General features: G+C 32.0%; 1 protein-coding gene across 1 annotated transcript; it reads right to left on the bottom strand.

Annotated features, from left to right (window-relative positions):
• Nucleotides 1-1217: 1217 nt before the first annotated feature.
• LOC145587575 (dof zinc finger protein DOF5.3-like) lies at nt 1218-4117 on the bottom strand. Its single transcript, XM_081644306.1, has 2 exons — nt 3754-4117; nt 1218-2394 (listed from the first exon to the last, which is right to left on the bottom strand). Exons 1-2 carry the CDS (start codon nt 3787-3789, stop codon nt 1474-1476), a joined length of 957 nt encoding a protein of 318 aa, XP_081500432.1. The 5' UTR covers nt 3790-4117; the 3' UTR covers nt 1218-1473.
• Nucleotides 4118-24856: the final 20739 nt, after the last annotated feature.

Raw genomic sequence — 24856 nt, 5'->3', positions numbered from 1 at the left:
AACCTTATAATATAAAATAATATCAATATATATTATATTATATTATCTTATCATATGATAAAATGAATAAATAATACTACTCCACTACGATAAAGTTGATGAGTACCACAATTATCATGCACGAATTTCTTGAGAACACAACCATGGTTTCAAATCCAACCACTTGACAAAGAAAATATTTTGCCAACATAAAATAGAGAGGTTTCACATCTTTTAGACAAATGAAACATCACTTTCAATATTTCTTCTTTATTTACCCACTTTTCCTATTAACGGGAAAACATTCTTCAATCTCCACCGATCTCTAGATAAGTTTCCCAACATATCATGCATATGCATTGGATTTAACACAAACATAAATTATACCTTTAATTTGTTTGTTTTATCAATAAATGTAAGAAAAGTAATCAACAAATTGTCAAATTGTAATATGTCACATAATATAGTGTCCATGTTTTGTTTTATGTGATTTCAAAGATACATTTTTATGTATCAATATCTTTAGTTACATAGTATATTAAGACTTGATTGTAGAGCATTGTCTATTTTATACTGTTTTCACTTTAGATACATTACAAACATTGGGAAAACATATACGGAGGAGTACATAGTATATTAAGTTCAGACAGTGGGTATAAGGTTAGAGAGACTAAGTTCAGACAGTGGGTATAAGGTTAGAGAGACTGATATCACGTGAATCACCCACAAAACCAAGTGAATATGAAACTTAGGAGATGTTAGTAAGAAAATATCGAGTGAAAGTTCCTTACGAGATATTATTGTAGGTAATATTTAAAGCTAAGAGAAAACACAAAATATCTTATTAAGACTATTTTTTTCTTTTAGTTGTTTATATATTAAGGACTTATCAAGAATAAAAAGAGGAATAGATTAGACATAGAGGGTGTCTTTAAATTTTTGGGTGAAATATTGAATTAAAGTAGCTTGGGGATTGAAGTAAAGTAGATAATTGAATTTTGTTTACTTCCTTGCTCAATTTAAACCCATGTACAAAATTATAGTCTTTTGATTCATTACCATAATTTCTTGTTTTGGCAAATGAGCAATGTTATTATTTTTCAATCAATGATTGAGTTACCTAGAGATAGGTATTCTCACACGTATAAATCAATAAATGTATTGGATATGATAGATGAGTCGTCGTGTATTATTAATATTATATATAAAAGAAAAGTGGTAAAGAAATACTTGTAACATTAATTAGAATATAAATCTTGAACTTCATTACATCACCTTAGCTTACCAACCAAGACAATCCAACAAAAAATCCCCTAGACAAAACTAAGGTATTCCAAAAGAAGTAAAAAACCAAAGACTAAGTATTTAGTGAAACAACTAAACAAAAAAAAAAAACACCCATATTAGCAAGAGATGAAACTAAAAATATGAGTTCCTCTCCTTTTAGCTCTCCAAAATATCAAGTTATAATTTAAGTTTATAAAAATCTAAGAACTACATTAAAGGACTATTAAGAAGATTGTTCCAAGTAGAACCAACAATAGCACTATTCCAGCTTTCTTTGAGTGTATCAATCTCATTGATGTTTGCACCATTCATCATGTAATTCCTTTCACCATTAAGTTGCCAAGGAAGACCCCATAAGATTTTGTTGTCACCACCAAATTCATGCTTAATTTCGGGTGTTGAAGAACCCGAAGAAGCATTACTCATAATGTCACGATTATTGCTATGATTAACAAAATTCATAGCAAGTTCATGACGATCCTCATGGTTATGATGAACATCAACATTATTGTTTGTCCCTCGGACATCCCCGAAATTGGCACCATTTCCTCCATGACCATAGTACAAGAAGTGGTTATTATTATTCTCAATGAGACCACTTCTTAGTGTATCAAGAAAGTTGCTATTATTATTATTACCACTAGGGTTACCAAAAAGGTCAAAATGACCATTCCCATGGTTTCCCAAAATAGAAAGGTTTCCATGATGAGCAAGAGCTAGGGTTTGATCATAGGAGCATAAGGGTGAGAGCAAGCTTTGCGACGATGAAGAAGTTGGGTTTGTGATCATGAGTTCGGGTACTTGGAGGTGACAATCCGATGAGCTAGTACCTCGTTTCGACATTGATGAAGATCTTTTGTTCCTCCTACACCCTCCTCCAACCGGTACATTCCTTAGGGTACCGCCTTTTGTCCAATACCTTCTACAAGACTTGCAAAAGTACCTTGGTTGAGTGAGGCTGTAATTGTTGTAGTAGCAAAATTTGGTGTTTGTTGAATCACATCTAGGACATTTCATTGCTTGCTCATCTGCTGGCCTTGGTTTCTTCTCTTGTTGAGATTGTTGGCTGCCGTTTTCGGGTTTTGTGCACATCAACATGCTGTCTAGCGATTGTGAGGCCATTGCTTCCTGGATTTTCGAAAGCATATATAATCTTTGATTAGAAAGCGCACATGAACATAAATTTCTAGCTTCAACTTTTAATCATCAAGCGACATGATTATATTACTTTTATTTAATTTATACCGATAGATTATTTCATTGTCACAAATTAAATAATCAATTTTAACAAATGAGTCATAACATCATTTCAAATTACACATAAAAAAGGGTGGATTTGAAATTGTAACGTATTTTAAACTGGTTATTAATCTTTGTTACTAGGCCAAAATATAAGGTATATAAATGTTTGAGTTCGTGCTTATGTGATTTTTTTTTTTTTTTATATGTTAAGGGTTACACTAGAGAATTTTTTAATAGGACATACCTAGTAATTTAAACATAGACACTAGCTATCTATCAAAATCGAATGAAAGAATTAAAAGGAGTGTAAAATGGAAATACAAAAGACAAAAGAAAACAAAAATGATCGATTGATTAGATTAGTTGAAAAAATGGTCTTTGTAATTATAGTGTTGCCACTTTATCTAAAGAAATGAAAAGTTAAACAGGTGATAAATTTAATGTGGGGCGGAAGAGATTAATGACTAATTAATTAACCAATAATCAATGCATGAATATAAGTTGAAATTTGTTTATATTCTTCACTTAGAAGCAAGGTATCTTAAAAGGATACTTGAATTGCCAAAACGCATGAGGTGCCTAATCAAGTAAAATCAACAACAAATTTGGTAGAAATTTTAATTGTCAATTTAAATTATTTCCACCGTCCAAATTGCTTGTCCCATACATATTTTTGTACTCGTATAAGATTTTATGCAAATGAAAAATTAAAGAGAAAAAACAGGTAGTCTGGATGAGAACATGTGTGACCCAACTTAAAATAAAAAAATAATTTCAAAAAAAGACGTGGAGCAAGTAAATTAAGATGTCCGAAAAGAAAAAATGAGAAGTGATATTGAATTATTGAGGATATATAAGAGAATAATATGATGGGTCTTATATAACGAGTGTATTGTAATCTGTAATCAAATAATATAACGAGTGTATAGTATGTAACATGTTCAAATTAGTCAAATAATATACGCATACAATTCAATTCGGATGATTAATGTTGTTGTGTGCAATAAAAATGTTGAGTACACCATTATTATTTTTTTGCCAAACCATCATATTTGCACTCACTTAAAAAGATTATAGTAAAAATAATTGTTAAAGCTAATTAAGATGAAAATTCCCTTTTTAATAAAAGATTGTAAAAAAGAGCATATGTAATAAAGACAAAATAAGGTAGAACACTCTACTCTTATTAACTACAAATTGACACAATAATAAGTTCAATTAGAGATTGTTAATGCTAATAATTACCTGGTGCCGTTGTAAGCTCGAACAATCCATAGACATGTATCTAATACTTGAAGTATCAATCGAGAGTTCGTTAATGTGAGATGATTATTAGTGGCTAATAGTCGAACTATCGATCCACGAACTCGATGAGATTGATAAGATGAAGATGAGATGAGAGCAAGGAGTAAGGTTGAAGGAAGAGTAATGTTATTAGGGAGGATATAATTTAACGTATGATTGAATATGTCATGCAAAAGAAGAGGTAAATATATAGAAGGAAAAAAAGGAGAGAGAAAATGAAATATTATGATTATTATTATTGTAATGATTACAAGGAAATGGTACGGGAAGACCATTGTGGTTGGCTTCCACGCTGAGAAAAGCATGGAAAATTCCAGCTTCAGTAGGGTTGTCTGTTTTACTACTTCACTAAAATCTCTTTTGAAAAAAAAAAATTAGTATTAAAATAAATTTTAAAATAAAATAATAAATAAAATAAATAAAAAAGTTTGTTAGAATAGACAGAGGGTAGTTCACATAGTGGAGCCTACTAGCGTCATTTTGTTAGGTCTTTTATTCTTGTGGGGTCACACCTTGTCAAGTATTTCGTCCATTATTCGGCTACCGGCTCATGTAAGGCTATTTTCTCGTTTTTGGATTTATATTTACTATCTACACTTCTTTGTGTCGGATAGGGTATCAAGTAACAGTTTGAGTGGCATACTTGTCGATTTTTCTAGATATCTCATCTAAACTTTTTTTTTTTTATCTGATTTGAAATTAGTAATAAAGTCTTAAAATAAGATGAACTAAATAAAGCGTAAAGATTGCTCTTAAACACAATTAACTACTACTACTGGTATCAACGATTTTACAATATTAAAGCTTTGAAAGCCGCTATCGTTGGAGAATTTTCATTAGCATGGTGGGTTTTATAAGATGAGAAAGGAATCGAGTATAGTATCATGTATAACATCGCATGTATATCAAAATGCAGTTAAATGACAACCTCCCATTGTAACGGTTCTTATATTAAAAAATCATCATTATGGGTCATTTGATAAGCAGTAATAAATGATGAAAATGAGAATGAATCTCCTGATAAATCTACAAGAAAATCAACATCCACTCACCTTTTTTTTTTTTTTGTTATTTCATCTCTCAAAATAAAATGTTACACTCTCTAATTGCAAATTTCTATTTCTTGAAAAATTACTCAAGAAAACCAATGTCATAGATTTGCAAACTAAAACTTTGTATGCACTCTTAATTCATGATTTTTTTTGTACATCCAACTCTTAGTTTATAAATATATTACAAGACTTAAGCTTTTGTATCTTCAAAATAAAAAAAAATTAGAGAGGAAAAAAAAAAGAAAAAAAGCTGCTTCATCCATTGCATTTTGATTCTCTCCTAACACACCAAAACAATACTCCTCTCTCTATTTCTTTTTGTAGTTCTTGTTTATTTTTTAATACTCTAATATAGAGCAGGTTCACTTCACCTTAATTTCAGTTCAGTTCAGTTTACTTCAACTCCAATCAGTTCACTTCAGCTCCAATCAGTTTAATTCAGCTCTTAATTTCCTTCTCTCATAAACTATTCATTTCAGCTCTATTTAGTTCAGTTCCAATCAGTTCAGTTTAGCTCAAAAAAAAATTCATGTGGGATGTTAAAATTATATGGATATGTAGTTTTTAAATCTCAACATTAAAGCGTATTTTTAGTAACAAACGTTTAAAAAAAATGAGTTTAAAACGTGTCATTAAACATTGTGAAAATAGTGAAACATAAACTAACAAAAAAACAAAAACAAGGAAATAATTAAATAAAATCAATAGTAGCATTCAATAAGTTTTGTATGCCGCTGATTAATTGTGGGTTTAGTCATCACAAATCATATATAATCCATATACTTCATATAAGATATATTTCTTTACCACAAAAAAAATAAAATAAAATAATAAATAAATAAATAAAAATAAAATTGTATTTTATGTAAATTGAGTTTTTTTTTTATTTTTGACAAAGAGTACTAATAAAGAAAAACTAAAACAAAGACGACCAACAAACTAGACTAAGCAAAAACACTTGCGAGCAAACTTTATTCGAGCCCAATTGGAGTACTTGAAGTCCACACTAGGCCCGCGATCACGCTTTGCACCCACACGAACTACCTGGCAACCACCAAAGAACTTATATTCCTAATCTGTGGATGAGAAATAGACCGTTGTCGGCGAACTAGTTGACCTGAAAACTTGGCACCTGAATGCAAAGTGGAAAACTGAAAATTGAAAGTACTAACTTCTCCCACCAACTCGTGTGAATCCATCTCCTCCATATGACTATCAACGTCAGAAAAAGCAGTCATGCACTCCAAACTGCTATGCGCCACGGGAGCATCTGAGGACTGCTCCAACATGGGAACCGGCTGAGACTCTGTTATGGGCACCGTCTGCCGTTCCTGATCACATACCTTTAATGAAGTAAAGATAGAGGACATTGCTACACTGGACTTCACATCGTGGCAGATCTATGAGGCGATCACCTCCTCCGGAAAAGAATGCAACACCGGAGCATATGTGGACTGCAAAACAGGAGCTAACAGGAACCCTGAAGTGGACACCGCCTGTTGCTCCAATCCACTGTGATACTTAACTGAAGAAGAAATAGAGGTCGCTGCTTCCCTAGAAATTACATCTTGGGGGATCTCTATCTGGATAGAATTTTTACTGGGACAAACCCGAATTGACATTAACGACATAGACTTGGAATGGTAAAAACGAATGACATTGCCTTGCTTAACCTGCTGCAAAGTAGAGGAAGAAAGCCGAAGGGATGAACACGAACCATGTCTAGAAACAAACTCATGCATACGAGAGACTTCAGCTTCCTGACGAAAAGGTGGTAAAGACTCACACTCCCTGTCATCACTAAGTGAGTCTGATTGGAAATCACATTCCATATCAGCTCTTTTTAAAATCGACAGTGAGAAATTACATTGTTTATCACCACCAAATGAACCAGGCGTTGAAACAACAGCTGAACCTAATACACTACACTGCAAGACAGTAGTCGGAGCTTCAACTTCTGCAACACAACAACTCTTTTTGACCTGAAAACCAGTCACACAATCATTGGGAACTTGAGAGGTCGACTCAACCTGGGTAACAGACTGGACCATCTTACCCTTCTGTTTCTGATCGACCAAAGACATTAACAAACCTTCAACACAATGCAATTTAGTTAACACCTCTACATTATTAGGATCACCTTTAGTAGCCTTAACCAGATCCTTTCTAGCGGAACGAAGCTTGCCCAATTCTTAATACGCAGAAGCCCTCCTATAGAGAGCCTTAATATGACAGGGATCAAACTCTAACACGAAAGAACAGAATTTAACTACAGCAGAATAATTAAGAAGTTTCAAAGCACAAGCTGCAAGATTGAGATGCAAAGCAAATGCCAAAGAACAAACGAAGAAAAAGCTTCCAAAGAACACGGCATAGTAAAACACAACAATTTACTAGCCAACTCATACTTAGAAAAGGCAAGTTTAAATTTGCCGGTTTTGAACAAGGAGTTCCCTTGCTCCTTGACTTCCAAAGCACGAACATCTTATTATGGCATTGAAACTAGGGAAGAGATATAAATGAAAATCTTATACTACCTCCGGGTTTCATATTATTTGCAACGATTTGACATAAAGTAGAGAGGAAAAATGTCTAATCGTTGCAAATAATATGAAAAGGAGGTAGTAGTTTGACAAAAAAATTTGGAAAAAAAAAAATCAATACTTGAACAAATAGTTTGTTAAATAATTAACAGTTTTTTCACCATATATATATCCCTGAGTTTTTTGTTTATTCATCATATACCCATGAAAAATTTCAAATTCACCATATACTGCTAAGTTGTTACAATTATTCATCATATACCCCTAATAATAACAAGATCAATGGAATTTGATTAATTATACATCGAAACCACCTTACATCTCTTCTCCCATCCCCAAAACCACTTTTCTCCTTGGTCTAATCCCTTAAACCACTCCAAATATCCGTAACCATATCCGTATGATTGATTTTGGGATGAGAAAAGGAAATTTGGGGTGGTTTTAGGGGTGGGAAAAAGAAATGTGGGTGATTTCGGAGGTAGGAGAATGTATTTAGGGTGGTTTCGGGTCATAATTAACCCTAATGATTGACAAAGTTAAAAATCATTAGTCATCAAGAGTATATGCATGATATGGTGTTTTTTTTTTTGTGAAAAGTCAGGAACATATAATAATTTTTAAATAGCTTGGGTATATGGTGAATAAACAAAATATTGAAAATACTCTGACATATATGGTGAAAAACCCAAATAATTAAAGTTTACAACTTAGAATCCAAAACACTTACTACAAAAATCCTACTTTATATACTAATTTTTCCTCTTTCGATGATACAAACTAGTACCTGAACAATGACTAATCTAGAAAAATTTACTTATGGCCAACTTCGAATTTTGACAAATTCCAACATAATATAAATAATTAAATGTACGAAAAAAAAAGGTAAGTTGTCTTATACATACATAATAATTATACTAGTATTAAAAATTAAAGAAAAGCTGCCAAAAATAAAATAAAATAAAATAAAAAAAAAATAAAAAAAATTTAAAGAGAAGAAACGGACAGAAGCTACATGCAAAAAGGGTAAAACATGAACTAGTATGGTTTTTGATCCCGCGTCTTATAGTGAACAAGGACAACGAAAATTACTTAACCATTGTGTCGTCTAAATTGTTGTTTCTAAATTATGCATGCAATTATATTTATCTACTACATATTATAAGCTGATTTTTTTTTTTTAAAAAAAAGTGGGGGGACAGCTGGCCCCCCATGTCCCCCTCTAGCTCCGCCCCTGATACTGGTAGATGTTATTTTGGAAACAAATTATCAAGTTTTGGTGAATCGTTTTTGCGATGGAGTCGTAGTGCACCTTATTAGGGTCCTTGATTCTATGTTAGGAGATATGTTATTCTTTTGAGCTTCTGGGTAGAGCAGAGCATAGCTTCCACACACTACAGAACAGAGTAGAGAAAATTTTAGTAGAGTAGAGTAGAGTAGAGCAGGGCAGAGCAGAGCAGGGTAGAGCAGAGCAGAGCAGAACAACTCAAAAGAACAGAGTCTTAGGTGTTGTTTAGTTGGCAAAGGAATTAATTTCCTATGGCATTTGCATTTCATGGGAATTAAAATCCTACGTAAAACTTCCTAGGAATTAACTAAACTTGTTTGGTTGTTATATAGGTATTTAAAAATCATGGGAATTTTGAGTTAACAAGGGGGACCTTGGTAATTAAATTCCCATGTTTTATGGGAATTGGAAATTCCCATGATTTTACACTTCTCACATTCTCCACTTTTATGGTTTACCAAACAAGTTCCTTATTTCCAAATTCATGAAAATTTTCAATTCCTCCATTTTTTGTGTGCAACCAAACAACCCCTTATTGACATGTTCTTTCTTAAAGTCTATTAGCCGGTCGCATGTTAAAAGGAGTATCAATTTTATTGTGCATTATCATGCTAGACTTGTCCCCTTTGGAATTGAACAAGTGTTGCAGTTTGGCAAAATCATTCTCTCCATGATATTGCTCGTTTTTACTAATGAACTCTTTGTCAATTAATTAATCTATTGGTTGCTCTTAAAAAACGAATTATTTTTTTTGTTGAATTTCCCTTTTTCTTTTAATTGTCTATTTTTTATAATTTTTTTTTTTAATTCTCTGTTCTCTCCCTATTTTGTATAATCTTTACCTATTAAATGCATTTAATTAAAAAAAAAATCATCAGTTAATAGAAAATGTATATAATTCAAATCCCAATCAGGCAGAGTATATTACCCATGGCCCCCATTACACTTAACTTGAGATCACTTACTTTTATACTGGATGATTGAAATCTCAAAAATCTTGATCCTGTTAAAAGTGAAACCTAAAAAATTACTCATTTGTAACGTGATGATTTTGTTTCACTCAAAAAATATACTTAGTATTGTTTCAATTAATCTTTATATATATTTATCCGCTTACAATGTTTAATACGGAGTACTCTATCTATTTGTTACTCCCTCCGTCCCTTATTGATGGTCACTTTTGCTAAAAAATCACGGGAATTAAGGAGAAATAAAGAAAGTACATTGAAAAAGTAAATTTACATTGGGTATGCAAAAAAGTAGAGAGAGAAAGTAATTAAAGTACATGGGAAAGTAAAATTTACATGGGAAAGTTAAATTTCCACAAATATTTTTGCAAATGTTAGAGAACTTTGGTAAAAAAATAATATTAATGGACTTGAAAAAAGCAAATGTGACTAACATTTTGAGTCACAAAAAATGACAAAAGTGACCATCAATAGGGGACAGAGGGAGTAATTCATAAATTCAATTATAAATATTAGTTTTAAAATTGTGATAGTTCGTTATTTTTTCAATTTTCATTTGTGATGCACTTATGAAATCAAAAGTGTAGTCCTGTCCATTAAAATTTTGGAAAATGTGAATCACATTGAAGGGATTGAGGTCCACAAATGTTTAAAGTCAAATTTCATAGAACATAAAGATTCCTTATCTCATACTTAGTAGTAGTAAACTAGTAATCAAGTAAAGTCTAACATATGAATGTGAACATTATAATTTGACAAAAACCAATAAAAAAATACGGAGTAGTAAAATAAAGTCGAAGATAATCGGGTCACCATCACTCATATTAGTCATATACTCCATCAACATGAAAATAGTTTAAACAACTTCATTTTCATTCATCCCACAAATAGTAATTCTATTTTTGGCATAGTCTTACTAATTGTATCTATGTCTACTTATTTCTGACCATAAATTTGTAACCTACTAATACTAGCTAATACTTGTTAGAATCATCTTAATATACTTTTTTAGATATCAATTTTTCATAATTTATACGTAGTATTTATTAAAAATATCATTAATCAAAGTTATACATATAGAGCACTTAAATAAAAACAAAAGAAGTACTCGTATTAATTAATAAAAAATTATCACCTAAAACTATGTGCAATAATAATTGCTTAAACTCTCATTTTTGAATAATTACAACACTTTTATTTTTCATTTGTTTATAACTAATTACAACATTTCTTGATTGATCTTTTTACTCTTTCAGTTTTTATTACTCTGTATTATTCTCTTTTTCAATAACAATTATTAATCTAGGAATGCATGACAAAATCACATGCGAATCAGTGTAATTAATCAGTGGCGAAGCTAGAAATTTCAAATCGGGTGGAAGGACATGGTATAATTTGACAAAATTGTTTAAAAAATTACTTGACACATAGATAATTAAGTAGTTTTCCAAATTCTTAGTCATACAATCCAAAATGTTTAAAAAATTTCTATAAATCAGACACTTATCTTTGAGGGTAGTCAAGAATTTTTCAATCCTTTTCTATTTTTTGAACCAATTCACACTAAAAAAAAAGGCGCCAAAAATATACTCATTTTATTGATTTGGGGATAATTCATTATGTTCATTCTTTATTTCGGACCATGAGGAAGAAGTTCAAAATCATATATTACTAGTACTTGAGCTACTTATTTTCATATCATTCTCTTGAGTTTATAGGAAACGAAATAAAGGGATTATTTCCTTGGAATTTCAACCGTTAAACTTGCCGCAGATCGGGTAATTTTCTAGGGCTTGGACTTGTTTGATTTAGGTGAAAATTTAACATGTCCTAATTGAATTGAAAAATATGAATCAATAATTCAATTACGATATAACACAATCAAAATTTTCAGACAAATTAACACAATTAACAAGTTAATAGCAATCGAACAACTCAAACATTCTATCAAAATTTCAATTTCTATAGTTCATCTATAATAAGCGTGTGAGGTTTTATTAATTTTAACAAAACAATTCAAGTAATCTGAACTATATATATACAAATATTATCATTCAAACAATTGAAATTTGGGATTTAAACAAATAAACTCGCCATAGATGAAAATATCTCATACTTGTATTACTAACATTATTTTTTTTTTCTTCTTAAAAAAAACTATTTTTTTTCAAAACGGGCTGTCCCCCTTGCACCCCTCTCCCTTTGCCCCTGTAATTAATGAATATATTTTATTAATAATTTTCTCTTTTAATTTCTTATATATAACATTTGGAGATATGTATAGCACTTTTTATTATACATAGTCCTACTAATTATCCTTCACGAAATATACGTAGTACTCCCTCCGTCCCTTTTTTACATTCCTGCTTTTCTTTTTGGGTATTTCAAAATTACATTCCTTCTTTCCTTTTTTAGTAAGTATTTTTTTTTTCCAAATATCCCAAATTATCCCTATTTTTCTGTTATGTAATTAATGCTCACTCTTATTTTCTCACTCTTACTTTCCTATTCTCACTCCTAAATTTAGATGAATATGATTGGTTCTTAATTTTCTAATAGGAGCATGTTATTGATTCTTTTTTTTTTTTTGCAAAGAATTGATGACATGACATCATTAAATATTAATCTATCTTTGTTTTACTCAAATACATCATTTAATGTTTTGTACTTCCCATTGTGTTTTGTTTAATTGTTATTTGTTTTATTCTTAGTTTCTTAATTCCCGTGTAATTTTACAAACAAGAATGTAAAAAAGGGACGGGAGGGAGTATTATAAACCATCTTTGTTCTCCTTCCTTGTACTTTTTTTCCTTAAGCTATTTATTAAGCTTAAATGTTGTGATCAATTTGAAGCGAAGCAATTAGTAATTCTACTTCGAAAAAAACCTCCTCCAAACCACAATATGCATTATTTTCAGTGGCATCAAAATCGAGGTATTATGGATTAAAAGCGGGCCATGCAAAATAATATAGTATGAGCAATTGAGCATGACACCCTTGGACTATACCAAGTTGTTTGACTAGTCAAAAAATTATTTTGATGAGTGACGAAAAAAAAAAAAGCAATTTAAAAATTTTAGGTTGGACAGAAAGGAAAGCAAAGTGTAGAGAGTATGTAGGGAACTGAACCTAGCATGCCTTTTTTCTTTTTTGAGAGGATGACCCAGCAAGCATCTTTAGATTGGAAACATTGTGAAGCAAAGAATATTTAGATGCTGACATTCCCTTAAAACATTTCACTTTTACAATCAAATTTACAAAATATTAGCAAAACTTCTACTCCATATTAAGAATATGAATATAGTGAGTGTTACACTGTTAGTTACATCTATGTATCAGCCACATTTAGGGCTTGTTCTCATACGATTATTTTCAGTTCAATTCAGTTCACTTCACTTCAACTCTAATAAGTTCAGTTCAGCTCTTAATTTTCTTCTCTTATAAAATATTCATTTCAGTTCAGTTCAGTTCAGCTCTAATAAGTTCAGTTCAGTTCAACTCTAACAAATTCAGTTTAGTTCAGTTCAGCTCATTTCACTCAATGAGAACATCCCCTAGTCATTTACAATAATATTTGTCCATAGAGGTATTAAAACCTAAACTGACTGACTAGACTAAAAAAAAAACTTAATGTAGATTTGGACTCGCATGTACACAATAATTTGAAAATTTTGGATTTTAACACCAGGAAAAAACCCGAAAATAGTTTTCAACACCCCTAAAAAAAATTATTTTAACACCAAAAAAATTTTTAAAAATTGGATTTTATCACCACTTAACGGTCCCCGTCCAAAAAATCCGTTAATTGGGGTCCACAGTGACACGTGTCCCCATTTTATTTGTTTAAAAAAAATTAAAAAAAAAAGAAAAAATAAAAAAAAACTAAATCTACCCAGTCACCCCAGCCCCACCATTGCCACCTTCACCCAACGCAGCTGGCGGCGCATTTCCTCCCCCGACCCACCTGAACCCTCCCCCTCCCTTTCCCGTAACCCTAATTGGCCCCAAAAACCACCAAACCAAAACCCTCCTTCTCCAAAACGGCCACGAATTCGACCATTAATGGCCGAAATCGGCCGATTAAGACCACTCAGCCCCAAAATCGGCCGATTTCAGCCATCTGTGGTCGTTTTGGGGAAGGAGGGTTTTGGTTTGGTGGTTTTTGGCGCCGATTAGGGTTGCGGAAAAGGGAGGGGGAGGGTTCGGGGGAAGGGGATGCACCGCTGGCTTCCCGCCAACTGCGTTGGGTGAAGGTGGAAGCAGTAGTGGGGTAGTGCATGGTGGTGGTGGGGCTGGGGTAGCTGGGTAGATTTAGGTTGTTTTTAATTTTTATTTTTTATGTTTTTGTTTTTTTATTTTTTTTTCTTTTTTCTTTTTTACCAATAACAAAGTCACACGTGGTTTTATGCCCCTACTTAATGGATTATTGGACGGAATTAGTTAAGTGGTGGTAAAATCAAATTTGTTAAAAAAGTTTTGGTGTTAAAATAAGGGTTTTTTGACTTTTACCCACAAAAAAAATCAACAAATTGTTTTTTACCACCAAAAAGAATTCTAAAAATTGTTTTTTTACCACCTACCGTTAAGAAAATCGTTAAATCTAACGGTTTAAAAAAATTCTTCGATTTTCTTGCGCAAAACATGTTATTCCTAGGTTTAAGGGGGCGTTTTGCCCCAAAGGAACCAATTTGAGGTCAGAATTGACAAAAAATGATCGAAAATGCCTCATTTTGCGTGTTCACGCAAATCAAGGTATTTTTAAACACGCAAAACGAGGCATTTTCGATCATTTTTTGTCAATTTTGACCTTAAATTGGACTCTTTGGACCAAAATGCCCCCTTAAACCTATGAAGAACATGTTTTGCACACGAAAATCGAAAAATTTAAAAATTTCCGTTAGGTTTTTGACGGCATGTAGTAAAAAATAATTTTTTTATTTTTTGTTGGTGGTAAAAAACAATTTTTGGAATTTTTTTGGTGGTAAAAGTCAAAAAATCCAAATTAAAATAATTTTTTTTTCGGGTGTTAAAAACCATTTTGGGTTTTTTTTTTTTTTTCTGGTGTTAAAATCTAAAATTTTCTAATTTAACATGATTTAAGTTTGAAATTAGACTTGACCTGACCTTACCGAACTTGATCCGCACACCTGAATTGACACTTCTATTTGTCCTTACTCCTTATAGAGTATTGAGTATTGAGAGTCCCATTCATGAGATTTTGGCGGCCTTGGGGAAAGATGTAAATGGGCCCCTAATTTAGCCTCTTTTCACTTCACCTTAATTTTGCTAAACTGAAATTATTTTTGCTGCACTGAAATTATTTTACTGAATTGAAATTATTTGTGCTAAACTGAAATTATTTTTGCTGAACTGAAATTATTTATACTGATTTTCTATTATATTTCTTCTTTATAATTACCGAATTTTACTGAACTGAACTTATTTTGACTGAATTGAAATTATATTTACTGAACTTAACTTGTTGTTATTGAATTGAAATTATTTTTACTAAACTAAACCTATTGTTACTGAACTAAAATTATTTTTATTTAATATTACCTTTTTAAGGTGATTGTAGTGAATAGGACCTTAAAATTAATATTGTAAGTTTTAAAATTTTAGTTATGTAAAAAAATATAACAACAATATAGGCATGTTTTATACTTTTGTTACTATAAATTTCAAATCAATGAATTGACAAGCAGTCAATATTACTCTTCAACTAAAATAGATAAACATACAAATTTTGATCTAATATGATTTTTTTTTTAAAAAAAGCTTAAAATAATCTCAACTATTTGTGGTATGTGCAAAATAATATTGGTACGACCTCAACTATTTGTTATCAATAGTACCACCTTTTGTACAATTTAATCAAAATAGTACGCCGGTTACTGCAAAAAGTATCTTAAGAAATATTTCATTCATATTCATTATTATATTATTTTTATATTATATACGAATATTACTTTTTCCAAAATGCATATTTCCTTCATTTGTATTACTTGCAACACACTATAGACTAGAAAAATGGACAAATTAATTAACAATAATTTACCACCAATAAGATGTCTTGGAAAGGATATATTGCAATGATTTAAATTCAATAACAAAGGGCGATCCTCCAAAGCCGCCATGAAGTTAGATATGTTAAAAGCCTATGACAGGGTTATGACAGGGTTAATTGGTTGTTCCTTTAAAGGTGCTTCAAGCCTATGGATTTCCGGCTAGGTGGACTCAATGGATTTCACAATGTATTTCAACGGTTTCTTACAAGACTCTGATCAATAGTAAGGTGTCAGAGAGCTTTAAGCCGGACTGTGGCTTAAGACAGGGGGACCCTTTGTCCTTATTCCCCTTTCTCTTCTGTATGGATGTGTTATCACATATGCTGAGCCTTGCAGAGGATCTACGACTTTTTAAGGGAATTAGAGTGATAAGAAGATCACCTTCGACTACTCACCTCTTTTTTTGCAAATGATGCAATGCTTTTTTTTTTCAAGGCAACGAAAAGGTCTTGTGAAAATATTGTGCAGGTGTTTGAGAGGTTTGGCAACATCTCGGGTCAATAGTTGAATCTGGCAAAGTCCTTTGTTAAATTTAGCTCAAACACTACTTTGGAGGATGTGAATTTGTTGAAAGGCATTTTAAATGTCAGCAGTGTTACATGTATGGACAGACACTTGGGAGCTCCCATAGACTTGTGTGGAAGGAAAAAAGAGTCCTTCCATTACTTGATCGATAAGGTGTCAAGGAAGATAATCAACTGGGGATCACTAAGGTTTTCGCAATCGGCAAAGTTGTTATTGATAAATACGGTTCTAGTGGGAATCTCTTCTCATGTCATGAAGTGCTTTAAGTTACCAGTTGCGGTAACAAATAGGATTGACTCCTTGATAGCCAGGTTCTTCTGGGCTTCAAACGGCCATAATGGTTTGCATTGGGTGAAAAGGGATACTTTGCACCTACCAAAGGGAATGGTTGGACTGGGCATTAGGTCAATGGAGGTGTTGAATGAAGCGCTCTTGTTTAAACAGGTTTATAGAATGCACTGCAACCCGCAACTGCTTCTGACAAGAGCTTATGAACCAAATCATACATGCACTATATTTACAAGGGGGCCTTTTGCGAGACTGAGAAGCAATGCCTCCTAGGGGAGAAGGGGTTTTCACCAGGTTGCTAACAAATTTATTGCAGGTTTTGCGTGGAAGATAGGTGATGGGGAGCGGGTCAAAGCGGCAAGCAGCAGGTGGGTGGATGGGAGTATCCCTATTCTGAAGTCACATCATGTGCTGATAGGGGTAGGGGCTTAGAGCGTTAAGGATCTGATGTTGCAGCAGCCGAGGAGATGGAATGCTGCACTAATTAGGGAGCGCTTTGAATGGGAGTCGGCTAGTAAGATTATAAGGATGAAGCTTCTGCAATCAGAGGTTGAAGACGACTTTATATTGGCTTAATCACAAGTCAGGGGTTTACACGGTCAAAATAGGATACGCTTTTCTTCTCAACTAGAGAGAAAAGGTTTTTTCAGAACAGGATACTGAGTTTGTCAAACTGATTTGGAAACTAAATATCTCTCCAAAGTGGAGTCTTTTTATGTGGAAAATCTTCATGAATGGGATAGCAGTGAAGGCAAATTTACATCACACGGGAATAGACATAGAAGAGGAGTGTGACTTTTGTTAGGACCCTCTGGAAGATAGTCAACACTTGTTTAGAATTTGCTCTTTAGCTAGGGATGCTTGGAGAGGATGCTCTTTGGGCATTAACTCAGAATTTGACGAGTCCACCCCGTTGAGACAGTAGATTCGTAGCTATATCTAGCTCTTTTATAGCAAGGATGGTATACATAGTGACCGTATTGAGACTTTCATCGCAGTCTTATGGAGTCTCTAAATCACAAGGAATGTAAGGGTGTTTAAGTTCGAAGCTGGAGATTTACCAGGATTTTTGAGAAATTTAGAGTCTTATTGTAATTTTCTTAAAACATTCCAGAAGCCGGGAGGAATTTATGAGGGGGAGGAGAACCTTGGGAATAGGCCCACGGGACCCCTACCAGGCTTTCTACGAATTGAGTTGGGCTTTAAAGGGAGTATAGGGTGGAATAGGAATAAGGATGTGCTGATTGAGATAGACGGTTCCTGGCAGAAGCATACGTGAAATGCAGGGTTTGGATGAAGCTTCTCTGTAGATGGTTCAAATTTTGAGGATGAAGGCGGGTCGTATGGAAAGACTAATTCAACGGTGCAGGCAGAATTCCAAGCATGCCACCAAGCGCTCACCTGGGCATGTCAGAAAAATTTTGGGAAGGTAAAGATCTACACTGACTCTACAACACTAGTGCATAGATTGCAGACTCCTGATCATAAGGATATTAGACTCATGTGGACAGTTAGGAAATTCGAAGACTAGGAAGCATGATTAGGGGGTGTATCATTTGGAAGGTCGGGAGAGAACAAGTGGCTAGATCCCACTTGCTAGCCAACGGGTGCAGAACCAATTTGTTATCCTTTTGTAATTTTTAGTTTAGTTTCTTCTTGTCAAAAAAAAAAAAAATTCAATAACATACTTTGCCCGTCTACATAGTCTAATAAATCACTTCCTCAAATAGTGTGTAAAAAAGGTGTGTTGTAAATATAAAAAAACTGAGAAAGTATTACTCCTTTCGTTTCGCATTATTTGCAACACTTTCCACTTTCGGTCGTTTCAAATTAGTTGTAACACTACTATATTTAGAAAGGACCCACCATTATTTTATAATTTCTCTCTCCCATTAACCCCACTTTCACAAATATTTTATTATTTCTCTTTCCTACTAACCTCACCCACACTACTTTTTTTTTTATTATTTCTATTTCTTACTAATAATGCTTCATATTATAAGCCTATAAGCCTAGTCTATAATTTTCTTAAATTATGAACCAAGTCTACTATTGCAACAAATGCAAAACAAAGGGAGTATGTTAATAATGTCCTTATGTTTCTGGAAACAGAATGCTCCTGAAAGTGTTAGGGTAAGGTATTAAGATGTCTTAGAATCTAAGTCCAATTGTTTAAAAATTCTTAGAGAAGTCCCTGAGCTCCGCCATGCAAGAACGTCTGAGGGCTCGGCTTGCAAGAAAGAGAAGGTTAGCTGCCCTGAAGTGTGTGACTCCAGAAAGCCCCTTTGATACTTAAGTCAGCGAATCGTACTTTAAGAGAGAGAAAGTAGATTGAGTGTGTGTACTTTCTAGAGAGAGAAAGTAGAGAGAGAAGGAGAGAGATTTAGAAAAAGTTCCCATCACTCATCGCTTGAAAGTTCACATTAATACTCTAAAATTAAAATTTAGTTAAAAAAAATAAAATTACAAGAAATGAGTTAAAATAGGATATTAGACTATTAGAGTAGTATGTAAAATTTAGTTAACAAATAAAATTACTACATATAAGAAATAACATGTTAGCACGTAGGCTGACAACCAATCTTTAACCAAAATAAGCGAGCATAGTGGATATTACAATGAGAACATACATGACCTTTCTTTACATACGATAATACTACATTACTCTCGCTCTTCTTCATATAAGTACCAGTATATGCAGCTATGCAAGGTTAAATTTATATACTAAGGCTTCGTTCACTTCATCTAATTTTCGCTGAGCTGAAATTATTTTTACTAAGCTAAAATTAATTTTATTGAATTTAAATTATTTTTGTTGAATTGAAATTATTTTTACTGATTTTCTATTATATTCCCTCTTTATAGTTATTGAATTTTACTTAACTAAAATTCTTTATACTGAACTGGAATTACTTTTACTGAACTGATCTTATTTTTACTGAATTGAATTGAAAGTATTTTTACTTAATATTTGTAGGGAATATTTTAAGCATCCCACACTTGAGCCCCACTGTGATCATAGACTTAAGCAGGGTGGCGTCCAAAGGGAAGGAAGCTAGAGCAAAAGAGTCGCCAACAAGTTTTAGGAACTTGTAAACCGTTCACAGGGTGAAGGTTACACCCCTTCACGATCCATGAGATCGCTAACTCTATAGTGGTCCTGAACCATGACTGGATATTCGGGGATGAAGTTATAAATCCAACCTAAAAGAGATTGAACCTGCCCTAAAAATAGGTCTCTACTATATTCTTCTCATATTCATGTGCTCTTTCTGACTAACATACAATCAATATATTAATCCTAAACCTATTTAATTATGTTGGTTGAATATTAATGCACAAACAAATCTATTATTGGCGATCACTTGAATTAAAATCATATTAGCCTAAATAAAATTATTAATTATCTTATTGAGCGTGATTTCAAGTACAAATTCTCTTTAAACTTGCAAGAGTGGGCGTGATCAAGCAATAACAATAATATATATCAAGCAACATAATATTATTAATACAACAATCATCATCATCATAATCAATCTCATCAAAGCATAATAATATTATTAGCAAGATCCTAGGCATGATACTAACAAGATTAATAACAAATCCTAGCATGTCACTAAACAATAAAGATCAAAGCTTTAGCCCTAACATGATACTAACATGATAAAAGAAAATAGGAAGCAACCTAATCATGATAAAAGCAATAAATAACATCCTAACATGATACTAGGAAAATAATCTAAGCATGCTTTCTAAAGATATATCAATGAAACTACTTACTTTGTTGCCTCGTAATTCTTTCTATCAAAACAATACACAGGTTAGTAACTTCAATAAAAATATTAAATCAAACAATTAATTTAAATAATTGAAATAGAGATTTGGGACCAAACCCTCAGAAATTATCAACCTTTCACGTCGAGGGCGAAGGCAACTTCGAGCTTGGTTATGTGTATCTAAGTCTCTTGAAGGAGGAATATTGTATTTGAAAAGGCAAGGCTTAGAAAAGGGGGAAAGAATAAGCTTCTAGCCTGTAGAGAGAAGAGAATAGAATTAGATGATTGTTGATGATTAAAAACGGGGGAAATCGACCCTATTTATAGAGAAAAACGACCGTAAAAGATTATAAAAGAGTTAGAATTCAAATCGGAATAGAATTCCTTTTGACGCGGCAAGATAAGGACTATCGCGGCGCGATAAGATTATCACAGCGCGATAAAAACAGTTTTTTGCGGATTTTTTTTTATCATAACTTTTGATCCAGAAGCCCAAATAAGGCATATAATATGTAGTTGGAAAGCTCTTGAAGTCTACTTTCCAACTCAATTGGAATCAGATTAAAATATTTTGTAGAATAAAATGTGGCCGAAATAGTGGAAGGGTGTCAGTTTTGGATAGAGTTTCGTATTTCTTTCCTATCGTTTTTGTTACAGCTCGGAATTACTATTATAATATATCATTGGAAAGATAATTTCAAGATCTATCCAACCATATAAGATTTGGATAAAAATTATGAGGCACGAAAATAATATCTGTCTGTCTTTGAACATCTTTAAATTCGAATATAATTAGGACTTAAAAAAGGAAAGTTTTATTCAATTTCAAACTCTTTAATCTTATCTTTTCAAAAAGGATAATAAAGATCTTTTAGAAAATTATATAAGATTCTAATTAATCCTAATTGGTTTAGGAATATAATTAAGATTAGTGGACCCTCCACATGATCATTGGGTTCTACATAAAACTCGTTTTAGGCCCAGTTTAGTATTTTGACCATAACTTCCTCGTTATAACTCAGAATTGGGCTTATAATATATCGTTGGAAAGGTCTTTTCTAGCCCCATCCAACTACTCAATTATTGGACCGTGATATGGAATATGCTAAAATGGATTGGACGTTTTTCATAAATAGGATACGAAATGAATGATTTTCGAAAACAGAAAGAAGTATTTTTATCAAAAACAGAGGAATTCACGAGAATTTTTCACATTTCACCTCGTTTGATAATGAATGACGTGAAATATATTCATCACTGGGTTTGGTTTTTGGGGAGACACAATTAGGTGTCTACAATATTATTTTCTTAAGGTGAAGTGAACAGGGCCTAAGACTTTTTTTATCCATATATTAGGAGAATTTTTTTTGGATGTCCTTGATCTATATTGTAATTGAATATGAAATACTGTTTTATTAAAGAACCCTATAAGAGGGAAAAAAAGAAGATATTTTGAAAAAACATACACAATAAATCATTAAAAGATATATCAATAATTAATAAGTTGTGTGATCTTTTGTCATGCATCAAATAAAAATTTAAGAAATTTTCATGTTTGGTATATAGTTTATGAGTTGCGGTAATAGAATCCATTAACCATCTCCATCACCCATAGTTTGGTATGAGAAGTGTGGTATGGTATGAGAAGTGTGGTAACATCATTTCTTAGGGATAATTTCATGTGCATTTGTTACCTCTCCCACTCTTATGGTAACAAGAATGTTTCTCTTAATTCCCCTTCATGTGCATATATACCAAGCAACAAATATTGTAATACTTTATATTATCCTTTCTCTTTCTTATTCATCCATTTCCTTTATTCAAACCAAATATATATGCACCAACCTCTTAGTTGAAAGGTGTTCTCTTTTCCTTTAGGTTAATCTTAATTTGTTACTCTCTAAATATATTGAGGACATACTTTCAATATGGTCATTTCCTTGTATGAAGTACTTGGTATATGTGAACATTTAAAATTTGGTAGAAAATAGTATTGCATATAACTTGGATGGTTGACATGTGCATGATTAATTGATTATAGCTACTTCATACGAAGTATTAAAGTTCTTTTGTTACGTTTTTTCAATTGTAATTGACATGCACAATTATTATTAATTCACAAATTCTCGATGAAAGCGAACTTTTATTAATTTGTCATAAAACGAATTAAAGTTGGCTTAAGATTATTTAAAGTTGTCCTTATATACTACTAGTTGTGGACCCGCGCGCGTTGCGCTCAGTTCCCCAAGTTATCGATGTTATTTTTTGGTTATCGTTCTATCATCGTTTGTATGTTCATCAACGGGTTTAGTTAATAGGAAATACACAAGATTGTAGATGTAGATGTAGATGAAATATATGTATGCTTTAATTATTGATATAGTGTTGTAGGCTTCTTGCACAAATGTTAACATACAATGTACGTATGCACTATGTAGTATGGAGTATAATATTTTTTAAATTCTAGTGATAATCATGAATTAGTAGAAGGATAATAGCTAATAGAATTGGTTACTTATTTAAACAATAAATTTAGGATATCTAATTTCCTCATTATGTGAGGATTTAAAAATTACTCATATTTTAAAAGCAAAATAGCTATGAAGCATTAAATAAGCAAATGGGCAAGCCCAACAAATTCAAGCTACGAACAAACCCAAAAAAGAGTGCAAAATATACTGAAAATAAGAAAGTGCTCAAATAAGTAAATTGAATACAGGGGAAATTCCAAAAATCAATGATCTACAACAACACACTTAAATAAAAAAAAATAATAAAAAAAGGAGAACAAACTAAAAAGAGCGATTATAATATTAAGATGTATTTTTGAATATAAGTATACATGTAAACAATTTTTTGACTAAGTAAGTTGAAATACAATTCCTATTTTTCCCTTTTTTTTTTGGGAAATAAAAATAGTATTCAAATGTGTAGTAAACCTCTTTTATTTTCACCCAACATGCAAAATTCATGTTGGCACACTTCTCCAAAGTCGTTGTATTAGAGTTTGGTTTATTAAATGGATGTTGAATCCATTTGTTTGAGATAAACCCAAACTTCATTTGCTTGAATGCTGGCCTTTGGTGTTATTTAGATGTTTAGGTGTGAATAAGTATATGGAATTTTTTATTTGCACCAAATCTAAATAACTATTGTAAATCTTATTATAAATATGTTTCATGCGAAGTGACTTTAATCGGTTACTTCATATTTGTATCAAAGATTAGTTTATTATAAATGAGTGTTTTGTTTACATTTCATTTTTTTTAAGAAAAACAAAGTGAAATAAGAAATTATACACTTTAAAAACACAAAAAAGGAAGATAATTGTTTCTGCAACATTTTTGTTTTGCTTGGGTGTTTGTATAAACGCAACCTTTGATTACATTGGGTCTTAGTTCCCCTCAACTTCTTGATAATTAAAGCAAGTAAATTAAAACTAAAAGACCAATTTTTTTTCCCACATAATGCACCAGCATCATTAACCATTAAGGATTTAAGAGATGTGACAAGTTCTTCATAGTTTTACTCTATTTTTGAAAATCCTGCAATATATTGAAATCAAAACCAGAAAAGGTGATTATTAAAAAGGTAAGAATATATAAATACACCAAATCAGGAATACTAAAAGAAACATATCTCATATTGAGAAATAAAAGCATGCATATAAATTTAAAGTAGTATAATTAATAGTAATAACCAATCTTAATTAAAAAGTGATAAATTTCAGGCATGGAATTGAGGACTTAAATTACGATATATGTGGATAAGGGTAGGTTAAAAACCGAAATAAACTTCCTATTAAAGGTTGTGATTAAAGGAACTCGTTTCGCAATGTAGTATGAGAATCATAACATTATAGGATTTCCCAATGTTGTTCTATTACTATACCGAAGCTCAGCCTATTTGAGTTGCCTTTCTTTTTGCCCTAACCAGCCTATGCATTTGATTTTAAATTGCATTATAACTATTTTTTTCTAAATTCTCAGAAACATATCTTACCCTTATCCAGTCCTATCACCTCTGGTATTAAATTCTTAAAATTAATGAATTCACTGATTTCAAGTATGCTGGAGATGCATAAATCAGCTTCACAATCTATAAGCTTACTTCGTGCTTGAAATAGGAATCAGTTGAATTCGAAATCAATTTGGAGTCATCAAATACTATAGATTCTCAAGTGACTAAAAACATATATCATCATCCTCTTTCAACACTTCAATTGAATTATACGTCTACCAAGATTGTAAAAAAAAAAAAACTAATTGCATGAAGCTGAAACACTCTTTTTTTTGGGCAAAAGTATGACATGATGGTTCGTTATCTACTATATCAATTGTAATTGAAAATGATAAATCATACTCTGAATGCATCAATTTTGTTTAGTCCCTATAAAAATCTCAAAAAGAGAAATCTACAACTCTTCACAATTAAACTTTATTAAGAACGAACAAAACCTCTATATGCTATTTAAGATGAAACAACAAACAATCGAAACTAATCAACATGAAATCAAATTTTAAGATACCCTATTCATC

This window comes from Chenopodium album, chromosome 17 (genome assembly GCF_948465745.1).
Source record: "Chenopodium album chromosome 17, dcCheAlbu1.1, whole genome shotgun sequence".
NCBI lineage: Eukaryota > Viridiplantae > Streptophyta > Magnoliopsida > Caryophyllales > Amaranthaceae > Chenopodium > Chenopodium album.
This window is presented reverse-complemented; position numbering and strand designations above follow the sequence as displayed.

Bases quoted from the DNA above. Each gene is read 5' to 3' on its own strand.
- LOC145587575 (XM_081644306.1), bottom strand. From the start codon at position 3,789: ATGTCTATGGATTGTTCGAGCTTACAACGGCACCAG. The intron at 2,395-3,753 runs GTAATTATTAGC...TCGAAAATCCAG, and splicing joins CGAGCTTACAACGGCACCAG to GAAGCAATGGCCTCACAATC.